Below are 14,986 nucleotides of genomic sequence, written 5' to 3'. Positions count from 1 at the left end.
CCGTTGATTGGCAGTGGTACACCTGCTGCCAATCAATACGTTTCTATTTATGTTTCACTCGAGCACTCCTCAGTGCTCGAAGATGAAACCATGTTGGCAACATCTCCATGCAAGACTGATTCTGTTTATTTGTTTTTGATGAAATTAAAATCATCTTACCTGCTCTCAGCTCTCCTGGATTCTTGCATACTTGGGGTCACACAACGGCAGCCATGCGTGTCCCTAACAATACTGTTAAAAACCATTGTATTAAGTTACATCTGTAATTGCATTTCATGTAATTGTAAAAACATGAAAATGTTATGTACTTGAGCAGACTTCCTGCACTCTGCTAATGACATCGAAATTAGCAGAGGTGCTAACCACATATTGTGTGTAAGTGCGTTCTGATCACTCATTGCAGTTACCAGTAAAGAACCACATCATCCAAACCAGCCTGTGTGTGGGTTCTAGGTGGGACGGGTACACAGCAATTATATATATATATATATATATATATATATATATATATATATATATATATATATATATATATATATATATATATATAGTACAGTACACAGTAATGAAAAGACAGTTGTTCTACTAACTGTATTGTACTTGCTACTTACTTGAAAGAAAAAAAAAACACTTACCTTTCACTATTTGAGTAGCCTTTGTTCTGCCATTTGAGTACTGACGAGCGATCTCTGAATCCGGGAACATATCCTTCACGGATTTGTTAAAAACATCCGCAAACAAGAACGGGATGTTGCTTGCAGCTATCAAGCATAGCCATCTTTGTCTGGGCATATGTTACAGCCTCGGGTCTCCATTTAGCAAGGTGGCCCATATTACTGTGTTGTAATATTGTTTGTCCGGCTGGAAATGTTAGACATTAATACTTGCTGTAGTTTTGAAGCAATGCATGATGGGAATCCTGATGTTGTGTGTCAGTGTATTAACGTGCCGGCTGGAATAAACACACGCTGAGAAATAGCTTTGTGCCTGCCTACTTTATGGTTTATAAATAAAGCTATGGATAACGGAGACATATAAAATAGTTTCCTTTTCAGGTGAGCGAGGACGCTAAAGGCAGTGCATTAAAGGCACGCCCCCAATATTGTTGTCCGGCTGGAAATCGGGAGAAATTCGGGAGAATGGTTGTCCCGGGAGATTTTTTGGGGAGAGGTACTGAAATTCAGGAGTCTCCCGGAAAATTCGGTAGTGTTGGCAAGTATGGTAATCATTATCATTCAAGGTGTTATTCTTTTTCTTTGCAGACGTTGTTTACCCCTATCTTTTCAACCATTTATTTCCACTTGTGTTAGGTCATGCATATTGTTTTCTAGTTTACTGCATAATGTATCTTGTACATACTGTATGTACAATTTACATTGCACTTGTGTTATTTCCCCACTTTGGGATAAACCAATCCTATCTTATCCGAAGTGTTTAACAGTGATGCGCAAGCTACTTTGAAAATGTAGTAGGCTAATCTACTGCGCTAATTACTCTCGATTAAATGTAGCTAAGCTACAGGTGAAGCTTTCTTAAAAATTGTACCAAGCTACACTACAAGCTACATGACAAAAGTAGCTTGCTACATCAACACTACATAGATGTAGCAAGCTACTTATGTAAAAAAAGAAAAAAACATGCCTTCTGCCTGGTTTCTTAACATTTTAACATGTATTTTAACTTCCAAAGTTGCAGTACAATGTACAAAAATAGGGGGGAAACAGTGGAAACATAAAAGCAGTAACTAGGCTGACCATATTGTGAAATCCCAAAAAGAGGACACATATATGCGTGCCAAGGCGGTCAGCACGCCAAGGCCGGGACTAGTTTAAAATTTGCCAATGATACTTAAACTTGCTTTATAAATAATATATTTATTTAAATAAAGCATTTTTTCTCCTCTTTTGACAGCAGTGTTGGCGCTAGGAATTTTAAAAATGGGGTCCCACAGTAAATTTTAGCGGGGGCTGTATATTGAAGCGTCCCGAAAGAGTCAGTGTTGCAAGGGGTTATGGGTATTTCTTCTTTTGTGTTTATGTTGTATTACGGTGTGGATTTTCTCCCGAAATGTGTTTGTCATTCTTGTTTGGTGTGGGTTCACAGTGTGGCGCGTCTTTGTAAAAGTTGTTTATACGGCCACCATCAGTGTGACCCGTGTGGCTGTTGACCAAGTATGTCTTGATTGACAATCAATCACTACTTTGCTCTCTTTATCTCTGACCCCCCCACCCCCCTCACAACTGTTGCTGCATGCGCACACCTTCACAATTTGTTTTTAACCCCATCTTAAAGCTGAACATACATTGAAAATACACGCAACCTTGACACAAAACGCCGGACATTTGAGGCATTTTAGAAACCCCATCGGACAGTCCCGCAAAATAAGACCTGTTTGGGGGAAAAGAGGACGTATGGTCAATCTAAGTTAACTAAGCAGGATGGGATAATCAGTATTGACACTTTCCCATCACCTCCCCCCTCCCTGAGTGCTTTGCTCACACAGTTGTGCACTTTCAAGTTAGCCAGAACAAAACAAAGGTTTATAACATTTTTAAAATACTGTTGATTAAAGAAAAGTACCGGTAAATGGCCTATTGATGGACCGTGGAAAAAAACGTAGGTTTCCTACCAAGACTCTTGCCTCATTTGAGTTTTACCATCGCATTACAGTTACTGGTTTTAAATCACCATGGATCATGGGTCTCCGTTGTTGTATTTTACGCTTCATATTGCGCCACACATTTTCAATAGGAGACAGGTCTGGACTACTGGCAGGCCAGTCTAGTATGCATTGTCTTGCTGAAATACACCAAAAAGACTACAGACCAAGTCCATGGAGCTTTTCAACAGATGGAAGCATGTAGTGCTCTAAAATCTCTTGGTACACAGCTGCATTGACTCAGGACTTGATGAAACACAGTGGACCAACACCGGCAGCTGACATGGCTCCCCAAACCATTGCTGACTGGGGGAACTTCACACTGATTTCAAGGAACTTGAATTTTGCTCCTCTCCAGCCTTCCTCCAGACTGTAGCGCCTTGACTTCCAAATGAAATACAAAACATGCTTTCGTCTGAAAACAAGACTCTGGACCACTTTGCAACTGTCCAATGCTTCTTTTCCATAGCCCAAGTCAGACGCTTCTTCCGTTGTCTTGAGTTCAGGAGTGGCGTGACCATGGGGATACGGCTAATGTAGCTGTATCTGTTGAAAAGCTCTATGGAGATGACGATTTCATTTTCCAGCATGATCTGGCACTTGCCCAAAGTGCCAAAACCACCAGTAACTGGTGTACTGACCATGGCATTACTGTCCTCCATTTGTCTGCCAACTCCCCTGACCTGAACCTCAAACAGAATTTGTGGAGTATTGTGAAGAAGAAGCTGAAAGATACTAGACCCAATAATGCAAATGAGCTAAAGGCCGCTATTGAAGCATCCTGGGCATCCATAACACCTCAGCAATGCCACAGGCTGATTGCCTCCATGCCGCACCGCAATGATGCAGTAATCCGTGCAAAAGAATTCTCAACCAAGTACTGAGAGCATTAATTGACATTTTCAAATGTTTGATTTTGTTTTGCTGTGATAATTTTTTTTAAATTTGGTCTGAGGAAATATTCAAATTTTTTGAGATAGGATTTTTGAGTTTTCTGAAGCTGTATGCCATAAACAGCAATATTAAAATAACAAAAGGCTTGCAATATTTCAGTTGTGTAATGAATCCAGAATGTATGACATTTTCATATTTTTAATTGCATTACAGAAAATGATGGACTTTATCAAAATATTCACATTTTCTGAGACAGTCATGTATGTTGCTCCAAAACCTGTCGGCAATTTTCAGCATTAATGGTGCCTTCACAGATGAGTAAGATACCCATGCCTTGGGCACTAATGCACCCCCATAACATCACAGATGCGCCTATAACAATCCGGATGGTTCTTTTTCTCTTTGTTACGCCGTACACGACGTGCACAGTTTCCAAAAACAGTTTCAAATGTGGACTCGTCAGACCAGAGAACCCTTTTCAACTTTACATCAGTCCATCTTAGATGAGCTCAGGCCCAGCGAAGCCTGCGGCGTTTCTGGGTGTTGTTGATGAATGGCTTTCACTTTGCATAGTAGAGTTTTAACTGCCACTTACGGATGTAGCGACAAACTGCAGTTACTGACAGTGGTTTCCTGAAGAGTTCCGGAGCCCATGTGGTGATATCATTTACACACTGATGTTGCTTTTTGATGCAGTACCTCATGAGTGATCAAAGGTCACAGGCTTAGCCACTTACGTGCAGTGACTTCTCCAGGTTCTCTGAACCTTTTGATGACATTACGGACCGTTGATGATGAAACCCCTAAATTCCTTGCAATAGTTCGTTGAGAAATGTTCGACAATTTGCTCACACATTTGTTCTCAAAGAGGTGACCCATGCCCCATCCTTATTTGTGAATGACTGAGCATTTCATGGAAGCTGCTTTTATACCCAATCATGGCACCCACATGTTACCTATTAGCCTGTTCACCTGTGGTATGGTCCAAATAAGTGTTTGATGAGTATTCCTCAACTTTCTCAGTCTTTTTTGCCACCTGTGCCAACTTTTTTAAAACATGTTGCAGGCATTTAATTCCAAATGAGTTAATATTTGCAAAAAAAAAGTTTTCCAGTTCGAATGTTAGGTATCCTGTCTTTGCAGTCTATTCAATTGAATTTAGGTTGAAAATCATTTGCAAATCATTGTATTCTGTTTTTTTTTTTTTTTTTCAATTTACACAACATGCCAACTTCACTGGTTTTGGGTTTTGTAGTTTTAGTAACACCCCAAGGTGTTGCGATTGCTAGATGCAGGCTTTGACTATGACAGTTCTGGAAATGTTGACTGTTTAAATTCAGTGATGTTAAAATAGGGCAAATAGTATTGAAAAAATTAATCTATAAAAGAACTAAGGAGCAACAGCAGGAGACAGTCGCAGGATATTAGAATCAATGCATCATGAATAGAAGAGAAATTGCAGTCAGAATACATTTGACAGCAATGCACAGCTACTTCATGACGCCAGTACCTGCCTGAAAAGAAAACACTCTGCAGTGATTTACTTTTTTAATAGCCTCAAGTGTGAATCAAGGCGTGTTGTCTGTGCATCCTCTGAGTGAGTCACGTCTTTAACTTTGATGAAAGAGAAAAAGCAAAGCTGTGAGACAGGCGAGCAGAGAGACAGATACAGATTGTATTGACGAGGTAGCGAGTCAAACCAGGCAATAAACATATTCAATACAAACATACAGAAAAGGCCGAAGCAATTACGCTAACGTTATCAACTCTCCCTGACGCTGTGAACAAGACGCTATCAAAAATATTCCAAATTGAATCCACTAAAAGAGTGATTCTCAAACTGTAGTACAGGTACCACTACTGGTACACGGGCTCCATCCAGTGATACGTCAAAGAATCACTTAATTAAATGATTAATGTTTTATGTTTAAATATTCCAAAACAGTGTTACTGTTCAAACGGTGTTTAATGTTACAGTGGCCAAAATGTACTTGTTATATAAAACCTCTGCCTTGTTTTCAATGAACTTAACCCTACTATGCTATTGTATTTTAATGTTAGTCATTATGGTGGTACTTGGAGAGCCACGTGGTTTTTGATGTGGTTAATTGTTGAAAAAACTTTGAGAACCCTTCTGATAAAGAATTGTAGTTAGCTGGGATCATGGCTTTGACTGCTCTACCTTATCATAAGCATGTCTCCTATTAAAATGACGTTAAGACGGCAATGTGCAAAACCAATGTAGGATACATCTGGTATCAATTTATAATTCAAACAAAAATTTGTAGAGAAATGCCTCAAAAATTACAAACCCCGTTTCCATATGAGTTGGGAAATTGTGTTAGAACTAAATACAAACAGAATACAATGATTTGCAAATCCTTTTCATCCCATATTCAATTAAATGCACTACAAATACGAGATTTTTTATGTTAAAACTCATAAACTTTGTTTTTTTTTGCAAATAATTGCCAAAGTAGTTGGGAAAGGACATTTTCACCACTGTGTTACATCACCTTTTGTTTTAACAACACTCAATAAACGTTTGGGAAGTGAGGAAACTAATTGTTGATGCTTTGAAAGTGGAATTCTTTCCCATTCTTGTTTTATGTAGAGCTTCAGTGGTTAAACAGTCCAGGGACTCTGCTGTCGTATTTTATGCTTCATAATGCGCCACACATTTTCGATGGGACACAGGTCTGGACCACAGGCGGGCCAGGAAAGTACCCGGACTCTTTTACTACGAAGCAACACTATTGTAACACGTGGCTTGGTATTGTCTTTCTGAAATAAGCAGGGGCAGCCATGATAACGTTGCTTGGATGACAACATATGTTGCTCCAAATCCTGTATGTACCTTTCAGCATTAATGGTGCCTTCACAGATGTGTAAGTTACCCATGCCTTGGGCACTAATACACCTTCATACCATCACAGATGCTGGCTTTTGAACTTTGCGCCTATAACAATCCGAATTGTTATTTTCCTATTTGTTCTGGAGGACACCATGTCCTCTGTTTCCAAATATAATTTGAAATGTGGCATCGTCAGACCACAGAACACCTTTCCACTTTGCATCAGTCCATCTAAGGTGAGCTCAGGCACAGCATATCCACCGGCGTTTCAGGATATTGTTGATAAATGGGTTTGGCTTTGCATAGTAGAGATTTAACTTGCACTTACAGATGTAGCGACCAACTGTCAGTGGTTTTATGAAGTGTTCCTGAGCCCATGTGATGATATCCTTTACACACTGATGTCGGTTTTTGATGCAGTACCGCCTGAGGGATCAAAAGTCCATAATATCATCGCTTACGTGCATTGATTTCTCCAGATTCTCTGAACTTTTTGATGATTTTACGGACCGTAAATAGTAAAATCCCTAAATTACTTGCAATAGCTCGTTGAGAAATGTTGTTCTAAAATTGTTTGACAATTTGCTTACAAAGTGGTGACTCTCACCCCATCCTTGTTTGTGAATTACTTAGCATTTCATGGAAGCTGCTTTTGCCCTGTGATGAGGTGGCGACTTGTCCAGGGTGTACTCCGCCTTCCGCCCGATTGTAGCTGAGACAGGCGCCAGCGCCCCCTGCGACCCCAAAAAGGGAACAAGCGGTAGAAAATGGATGGATGGAAGCTGCTTTTATACTCAATAATGGCACCCAACTGTTCCCAATTAGCCTGCACACCTGTGGGATATTCCATATAAGTGTTTGATGAGCATCAGTATTTATTGCCACCTTTCCCAACTTCTTTGTCACATCTTGCTGGCATCAAATTCCAAAGTTAATGATTATTTGCAAAAAAAAAATGTTTATCAGTTTGAACATCAAATATGTTGTCTTTGTAACATATTCAACTGAATATGGGTTGAAAATGATTTGCAAATCATTGTATTCGGTTAATTTTTACAACTAACACAATTTCCCAACTCATATGGAAACGGGCTTTGTAAAAAACAGCATAGAGGCCAAAAAGTAGTGATGTGCAGTTCGATACTGGGGTATTGGTATCGCCTATACCAGATCTTTATGGTAGAGTATAAATTCTCAAATCAAAATAGCAATACTTGCAATACTTTAGCTTTTTGAGACAAGGTATATCGTAGGGCTGGGAGATATATCGATATACACGATATATCGCAGGTTTGTCTCTGTGCGATATAGAAAATGATATCGTGATATTCGTTCTCACGCAGTTGTTTTTAGCTACGGGCATTACACTACAGGCTCTTCCTACTCCTTCTTGTGTCTCCTTCTCATAGACAACAAGCGCACCTTCTTACATACTCAGTGTTCTTTTCTACATGGTAGTGTGCTGGGGGGCCAGTGCATCTAAGAAGGACAGCTCCAGACTTGAGAAACTGAACAGGCGGGCCGGTTCTACAATCGGAATGAAACTGGGCTCACTGGTGACGGTGGCAGAGAAGAGGACTGTTGACAAACTAGTGAGCATCCTGGATGATGCCAGTCACCCTCTGCATAGCGTTATCAGTAGCCAGAGGAGCCTGTTCAGTGCTAGACTGCTTCATCCCAAGTGCAGGACTAACAGACTCAAAAACTCCTTTGTCCCACACGCCATTAGACTGTACAACTCCTCTCCGGGGCAGGGGGCGGGGGGGGGAAAGGATGACAGGGGATGCAAAACAATAACAGTGCATTACGTTTTCATAACATGGTCACTACTGCCTACTTTGTCTTGTTATATTCTTATTTTACTGTTATATTTTTATTCCCATTGTTGCTTTTTATTTTTTATTCTTACTGTAATATTTCTCTATTTTGTTTCCATTTAAACCCCCATTATTTACTTTTTACTTTAATTTAAATTGATCTCAACTATGTACACTGCTGCTGGAATTTTAATTTTCCTGAAGGAACTCTCCTGAAGGAATCAATAAAGTACTATCTATCTATCTATACGTCACATACTGTACGTATACGCCCTCGCGGAGCAGAAAGGTAACAGCATGGGTAACATTAGCTGTGATGCTAGTGCAGCCGTGCGAGTGGTAATACAAGAGAAAGAAGGTGCTAATGAAGGAAGAATTCCCAAGAAAAACAGCAGGGGGTTCATCGTCTGGCAGTGGTTTGGCTACAAGTGGGAATATGTCGAACAGACAACCGTAATTTGTCAAGTGTGGGGCAAAAAAGATGCTACAAAAAGTAGCATTATTGCTAATATGTAGCATCATTTTAAAAGTCACCTGTTAGAGAATGAAGAGTGCTTACTCTGCATGTCAACATCTCCATTCGGTGCCACACGCCCACACCATCAAAATGCCGAGGCATAGATTTTCACATCAACACCATATGAAAAAAATAGTCAACAACCGAATTTAATAACGTACGTAGTAACCTACCACATAGCGAAGGACAAACACTATTTCATTTCCTATTAAGCAGCTCATTTTTATTTGACACTTATTGAATTATTTTGTGTGACATCATGTACAAAGGTGCACTTTATTTGTTTTAAACTATTGTAGTGGCATTCAATACGAAAAGAGCCCTTTAATTCAGTGTTGTTTTGATATGTCATATTAGTGACATCATGCACAAAAGTGCACTAATAACTGGTTTTAAAATGTCTCTGACAAGCTTGCACTTTCTGTTTTGGAAATGACATGAATGTTTGTGCCACTGCTTAATAACTGTTTAATAAATACACTTTTGGTCAATTGACTTAGTTGTGATTTCCTTCTCTGCATGAAAGGTTAAAATGAGGTATCAGTATGAAGAAGAACGTTTTAATGTAGACACATAGAATCATCATACTGCTGTGATTATATGCATTAAGTGTTCATTCAAGACTAAGGCAAAATATCGAGACATATATCGTGTATCCCGATATGGCCTAAAAATATCGAGATATTAAAAAAAGGCCATATCGCCCAGCCCTAGTATATTGTTAACAGGAACACAGTGTCCATCCATTCATTTCCTACCACTTGTCCCTTTCGGGGTTGCAGGAGGTGCTGGAGCCTATCTCAGCTGCGTTCAGGCAGAAGGCAGGGTACACCCTGGAGAAGTCGCCGCCTCATAAAGTGCCTAAATAATTAAGATCTTGTCTAAATGAACAAGGATTGGTGGGAAGTACTTTGTCTTCTGCGCAGGTAAGTAAGTCATGTCCAAGCAAAAAAATGACTGGCTATTAAAATGAGTGACTCAGTGTTATAAAATAGCAAGTGTATGTATTTTTTTTATTGTAGGCTATTTGGAGACAGTACATACAGAGTTGACTATAAATAAAAATAAAGAATAAAGCCTTCTTTGGTCCGCGCTGTGATTTTACATTGTTTGAAGTTGATTTTACAAGACATACGTTACATTGAACCAGGCACATCAGGAGGATGTGCACAAAGTATCAGTATTGAATCGATATTGTCAAAACCAGCCTAAATTTTACTCTAATCGGATCAGGAAGGAAATCAGTGGTATCGCACATCACTACATGATGCGTAGTGTCGTGCAATGTTCAGGATTAACCCCTAACCAACCTAAGGGAACGCTAACCCCACTGTTTATATGATGCTTCCGCATTGGTCGTATCCAACTGCTAATGGTTTATCCATTCATCCATCCATCCATCCATCCATTTTCTACCGCTTGTCCCTTTTGGGGTCGCTGGAGCCTATCTCAGCTGCAATCTAGCGGAAGACGATGTACACCTTGGACAAGTCGCCACCTCGTCACAAGGCCAACATAGATAGACAGACAACATTCACACCCACATTCACACACTAGGGCCAATTTAGTGTTGCCAATCAACCTATCCCCAGGTGCTTGTCTTTGGAGGTGGGAGGAAGCCGGAGTACCCGGAGGGAACCCACGCAGTCACGGGGAGAACATGCACACTCCACACAGTGGGATTGTTGGTTTGAGCTATTGGTTTGTGCTGGAGGTAAACATTTTCCTTTGGTCTGTTAAAGGAAAACTGCATGTTTTGGGGAGAATTTTGTCTATCATTCACAATCGGGGCTTTTTGCTGTGCAATTTTCCTGTGCTTTTGGAGTTTAAGGTACAAGGAACACTTAAAACATTGTTAACAATTTGTTTCTAAACTCTGAAAATGCTGCTGCAAATTCAGCCATTTTAGACTGCGACCATCACAAAAAAGCCTGTGAAATCCTGGAGAGGTCGAATAAAATCCCGATAGCACGACTGTTTTAATTGACATTTTTTAATAGTTTTTTTTTTTCAAATTACAAAAACCCTGAACAAAACAAACTTCATTGTTTACGGCACAAACCATTTGTGGTATTTTGATATTTGCAGTGACATGGGTGTGGAGCTTCACCAAGGTCAGCAAGCAGTTATGGCAAAAGGGTAACCTGTGATGCTGACCATAGAGCTAAAAGTAATATATTGCAGTCTAATATTGCATAGCTGAAAGGTATAAAATACAATGCACATTGCAAAATCAGCTCTATTTTGATGGTAAAAGAGATTTACATCCTAGGCACAAGTTAATCCTTCAGCTTCATGTTTTTTAATCATGTCATGCGGTAATAATGAGTACTGTATTTTTCGGATTATAAATCACCCCGGAGTATATGTCAAAAATGCATAATAAAAAAGGAAAAAAAACATATATATGTCGCACTGTTGCGGCGTCTTCAGTAATGCGGACGTTGTATCGATCCGTTGTGGTGAAGAAGGAGCTGAGCCGGAAGGCAAAGCTCTCAATTTACCGGTCGATCTACGTTCCCATCCTCACCTATGGTCATGAGCTTTGGGTCATGACTGAAAGGATAAGATCACGGGTACAAGCGGCCGAAATGAGTTTCCTCCGCCGGGTGGCGGGGCTCTCCCTTAGAGATAGGGTGAGAAGCTCTGCCATCCGGGAGGAGCTCAACGTAAAATCCGCTGCTCCTCCACATCGAGCGGAGCCAGATGAGGTGGTTCGGGCATCTGGTCAGGATGCCACCCGAACGGCTCCCTAGGGATGTGTTTAGGGCACGTCCAGCTGGTAGGAGGCCACGGGGAAGACCCAGGACACGTTGGAAAGACTATGTCTCCCGGCTGGCCTGGGAACGCCTCGGGATCCCCCGGGAAGAGCTAGACGAAGTGGCTGGAGATAGGGAAGTCTGGGCTTCCCTGCTTAGGCTGCTGCCCCCGCGACCCGACCTCGGATAAGCGGAAGATGATGGATGGATGGATGGATGGATGTCGCACTGGACTATAAGTCGCATTTTTGAGGGAAATTTATTTGATAAAATCCAACACCAAAAATAGACATTTGAAAGGCAATTTAAAATAAATAAAGAATAGTGAACAACAGACTGAAAAAGTGTCCGTTATATGACACATAAATAACCAACTGAGAAGGTGCCTGGTATGTTAACGTAACATATTATGGTAAGAGTCATTCAAATAACTATAACATATAGAACATGCTATACGTTTACCAAACAATCTGTCACTCCTAATCGATAAAACCCATGAAATCTTCTTCCTCGATGTCGCTTCTAAACAACTCTGCCAACTCCAAAGGTATGGGCCGCTTCCTCTTGTCGTTTTCTGCTGCATATTTCACTACGTCCAGCTTGTAATCTGCAGTACATGATCTCCTTTTCGGTGCCATTTTTGTTCAACCCTTCTCAGTTTTTATGAGTTACCGACAACGATGAAATGATCCATTTTAATAGCTGCGGCAGTAGCATATAGCATATGGCAGTTAGCATCCCATGACCCACAATGCACTTCTGCCGTGACCCTCCCCCGCTGAATTCTTGTTGGTTGACGTGTGTATGACGATTGCTGACATTTTCTTCGTCTCTTCCGCAAATGAGATAAATAATATTATTTAATATTTTACGGTAATGTGTTAATAATTTCACACATTAGTCGCTCCGGAGTATTTGTCGCAACCCCGGCCAAACTATGAAAAAAAATGTGATTTATAATCCGAAAAATACGTTACATAATTTTTTGTTTTTACTGTACAGGAGCTGACTTATTTAACCCCCGGAAATAAAGTCGGCCATGTTTTGTTCTGCCTAAATGAGATATTGTGAGAAGGTCATTTGATTTCACTTTTATTTAATGACCAGCATCTTGAAGTGTAGCCTGTACAGTTATTAAAGCGTTAATGATGACAATATTTCAACACCGATACAAATTATTACAATTACAATTTTTAAATCGGAACACATTGGAGGTGCTGTAAGTGTCGTGGAATCGATTGTGGTGGATTTTAGTTTACGTGTTTCACACTGTAGAACATGCACGTGCACAGACGTTTTGGGGGAATTTTCACAATAACTGTGCCCCGTCAAATGTAAAAACATATTGGGGGGGAATTGACAGAGTAATTTTTATTCTCTATCAATGAAGAAAGAAAAAAGAGCTCCAGTATAAAGGGCACTTCTCACGCAAGGCACAGGTCCAGCTGGGCATGTGTGAGCGGAATGAGGGCTTACTCACCTTTTATTGTCTAAGAATTTTCATACCAACGTATTACTGTAATTTCCCTGATTTTGTGGATTATTTTCTTTCGTTGGTTAATTAAATATTGATGTCAAGATGGTTTGCAGTCTTTCCATTTTATTAATTATGAATTGTGTCAGTTATCATGAAGAATTTGCTAGAGCGATTGCATTCTATAGTTATTTTCAAACATTGCGTGCATGCACATGGAATCTTGCCGATCAGTGCACCTGCATTGTGGGTACGGGCTAAAATCCATTTGTGGATTTCAAAAAACGTTAAAAGGCATATGTCGTGATAAATGTAATAACATAATGAGGCAATTACACTTTTACCTGAGGTCCTCATTTTCCAACATTTTAGGCAGACATCAGAAATTGTAAAAAGACTAAAAAGGTGATGAACGCCAATCAACATTAGTCGCATGGTTGGTCTACCTGTCTGACATCAATTTAAGTGAAAGTTCCAACTTTTGCTGGAAATGTACTCACAAGGCATTAGTGGAGCGCAATTTATTTCAAGCTGAGTCCTGCATGAACATTTTTAGGATTCTAACTTTTTGAAAATTGATCATGATAGGGACCAAAACGGATACTTTCGGGGGCTGTTACACTTGATCAAATCAAAGGTGTTTAGTGTCCTGTGATGGCCTAATGAACATCAGAAACTGCCTAGTTTCTCTTTTTATATTCCTATTTTACTGTTATATTTTATTCCCATTGTTGATTTTTATTTTTATTGTAATATTTTTGTATTTTGTTTCCATTTATACCCCATCATTTACGTTTTACTTTTTAAAGAGATCTCAACTCTGTACACTGCTTGCTGCTGGAATTTAAATTTTCCTGAAGGAACTCTCCTGAAGGAATCAATAAAGTACTATCTAGTTGTGGTTGACATGCAGACTACAACGTGTTTATCTCAACAGTTTGGGCCACAGAGCAGAGTTCCTCCTCCTGTACGATCATCAGCTCTTCTACAGTCTGCTGCTCTTGGACCACAATGCATTGCTCTACACCTTCTGATATTACCACCTCTACCAGCTTCTGTCCTGCTCCTGAATGCAAGCTGTCTGACGTGAGGAACAGGGGATCATAGCTGTGTGTAGTACCATGGTCGGTGTGAACATACACTGTGTGCTGGGTGTCACTTAAAGCCTCTCCATCTTGCCCATCGGCTGTTGAAATCTCAAATCTTCTCACTCCTTTCTCTGCGTCATTTTCATTCTTCTTTCCCCATCCTTTTCTCTGCATTGGTTCATCTCCTTGAGGGACTGAGTTTTTCTTGGGTCTGCCTTTGACTGGCTTTGGATGAGTGAAACTTACCGCTGTTAATTCTTTCAGAGCTGGCTCTGTCGCCTCCTGTGTTTTCCATTGTGACTGATGCTGCGCTTGGTGCCTCAATAAACTTTGTCTCAGAGAGTAGGAGGCACCGCAGTGACAGCTGTGTGGCTTCTCTGTCACGTGAGAAGATTTGATGTGTCTTCTCAGTTTGGTGGCCATTGTGTAGCCTGGTCCAAAAAACAAGCAAAAAGACAATGACAAAAAGATTTAGTAGAATAAAATAAACTTGGTGAGAACTATACTTCCCTTCTTGTACGCAGTGGCCTGCTGGGGGCAGCGGGCTGAGAGCGAGGGACGCAAACAGACTGGACAAGTTGGTAAAGAAGGCCAGTAACCTGGTGGGAGTGGAGCTAGACTCTCTGGCGGTGGTGTCAGAAAGAAGAAGTCTAGCAAAACTCCTAGCCATTATGGACAACACCTCCCATCCACTACACTCAGACATTGTGAAGAGAATGAGCACGTTTAGTGGAAGGCTCAGACTCCCAAAATGCAACACGGAACGACACAGGTGGTCCTTCATACCGACAGCCATCAGACTGTATAATGCATGTATTCCTTCTTGACTGCACTTAAATGTAGAATATATGTAGAATATATTCATATTATATTATTTATTATTATTATTGTCTATTGTGAGCGAAGTGTGGTGCTGAATTTCCC

The 14,986-nt window shown here is 40.4% G+C and overlaps 1 protein-coding gene across 2 annotated transcripts in view; it reads right to left on the bottom strand.

The window, feature by feature from the left end:
• Positions 1-3,735: 3,735 nt before the first annotated feature.
• The window catches only part of znf408 (zinc finger protein 408), a 64,949-nt gene continuing 53,698 nt past the window's right edge, over positions 3,736-14,986 (bottom strand). For both annotated transcript variants that reach the window (XM_061887030.1, XM_061887031.1), the window contains one exon: positions 3,736-14,493. In XM_061887030.1, coding sequence (XP_061743014.1) covers positions 13,889-14,493 — 605 coding nt within the window. In that variant the 3' untranslated portion in view covers positions 3,736-13,888. The remainder of the gene's footprint in view (positions 14,494-14,986) is intronic.

This window comes from Nerophis ophidion, linkage group LG25 (assembly GCF_033978795.1).
Source record: "Nerophis ophidion isolate RoL-2023_Sa linkage group LG25, RoL_Noph_v1.0, whole genome shotgun sequence".
Lineage (NCBI taxonomy): Eukaryota > Metazoa > Chordata > Actinopteri > Syngnathiformes > Syngnathidae > Nerophis > Nerophis ophidion.
Note: the sequence above shows the minus strand (reverse complement) of the source record. Positions and strands in the feature narration are given on the sequence as shown.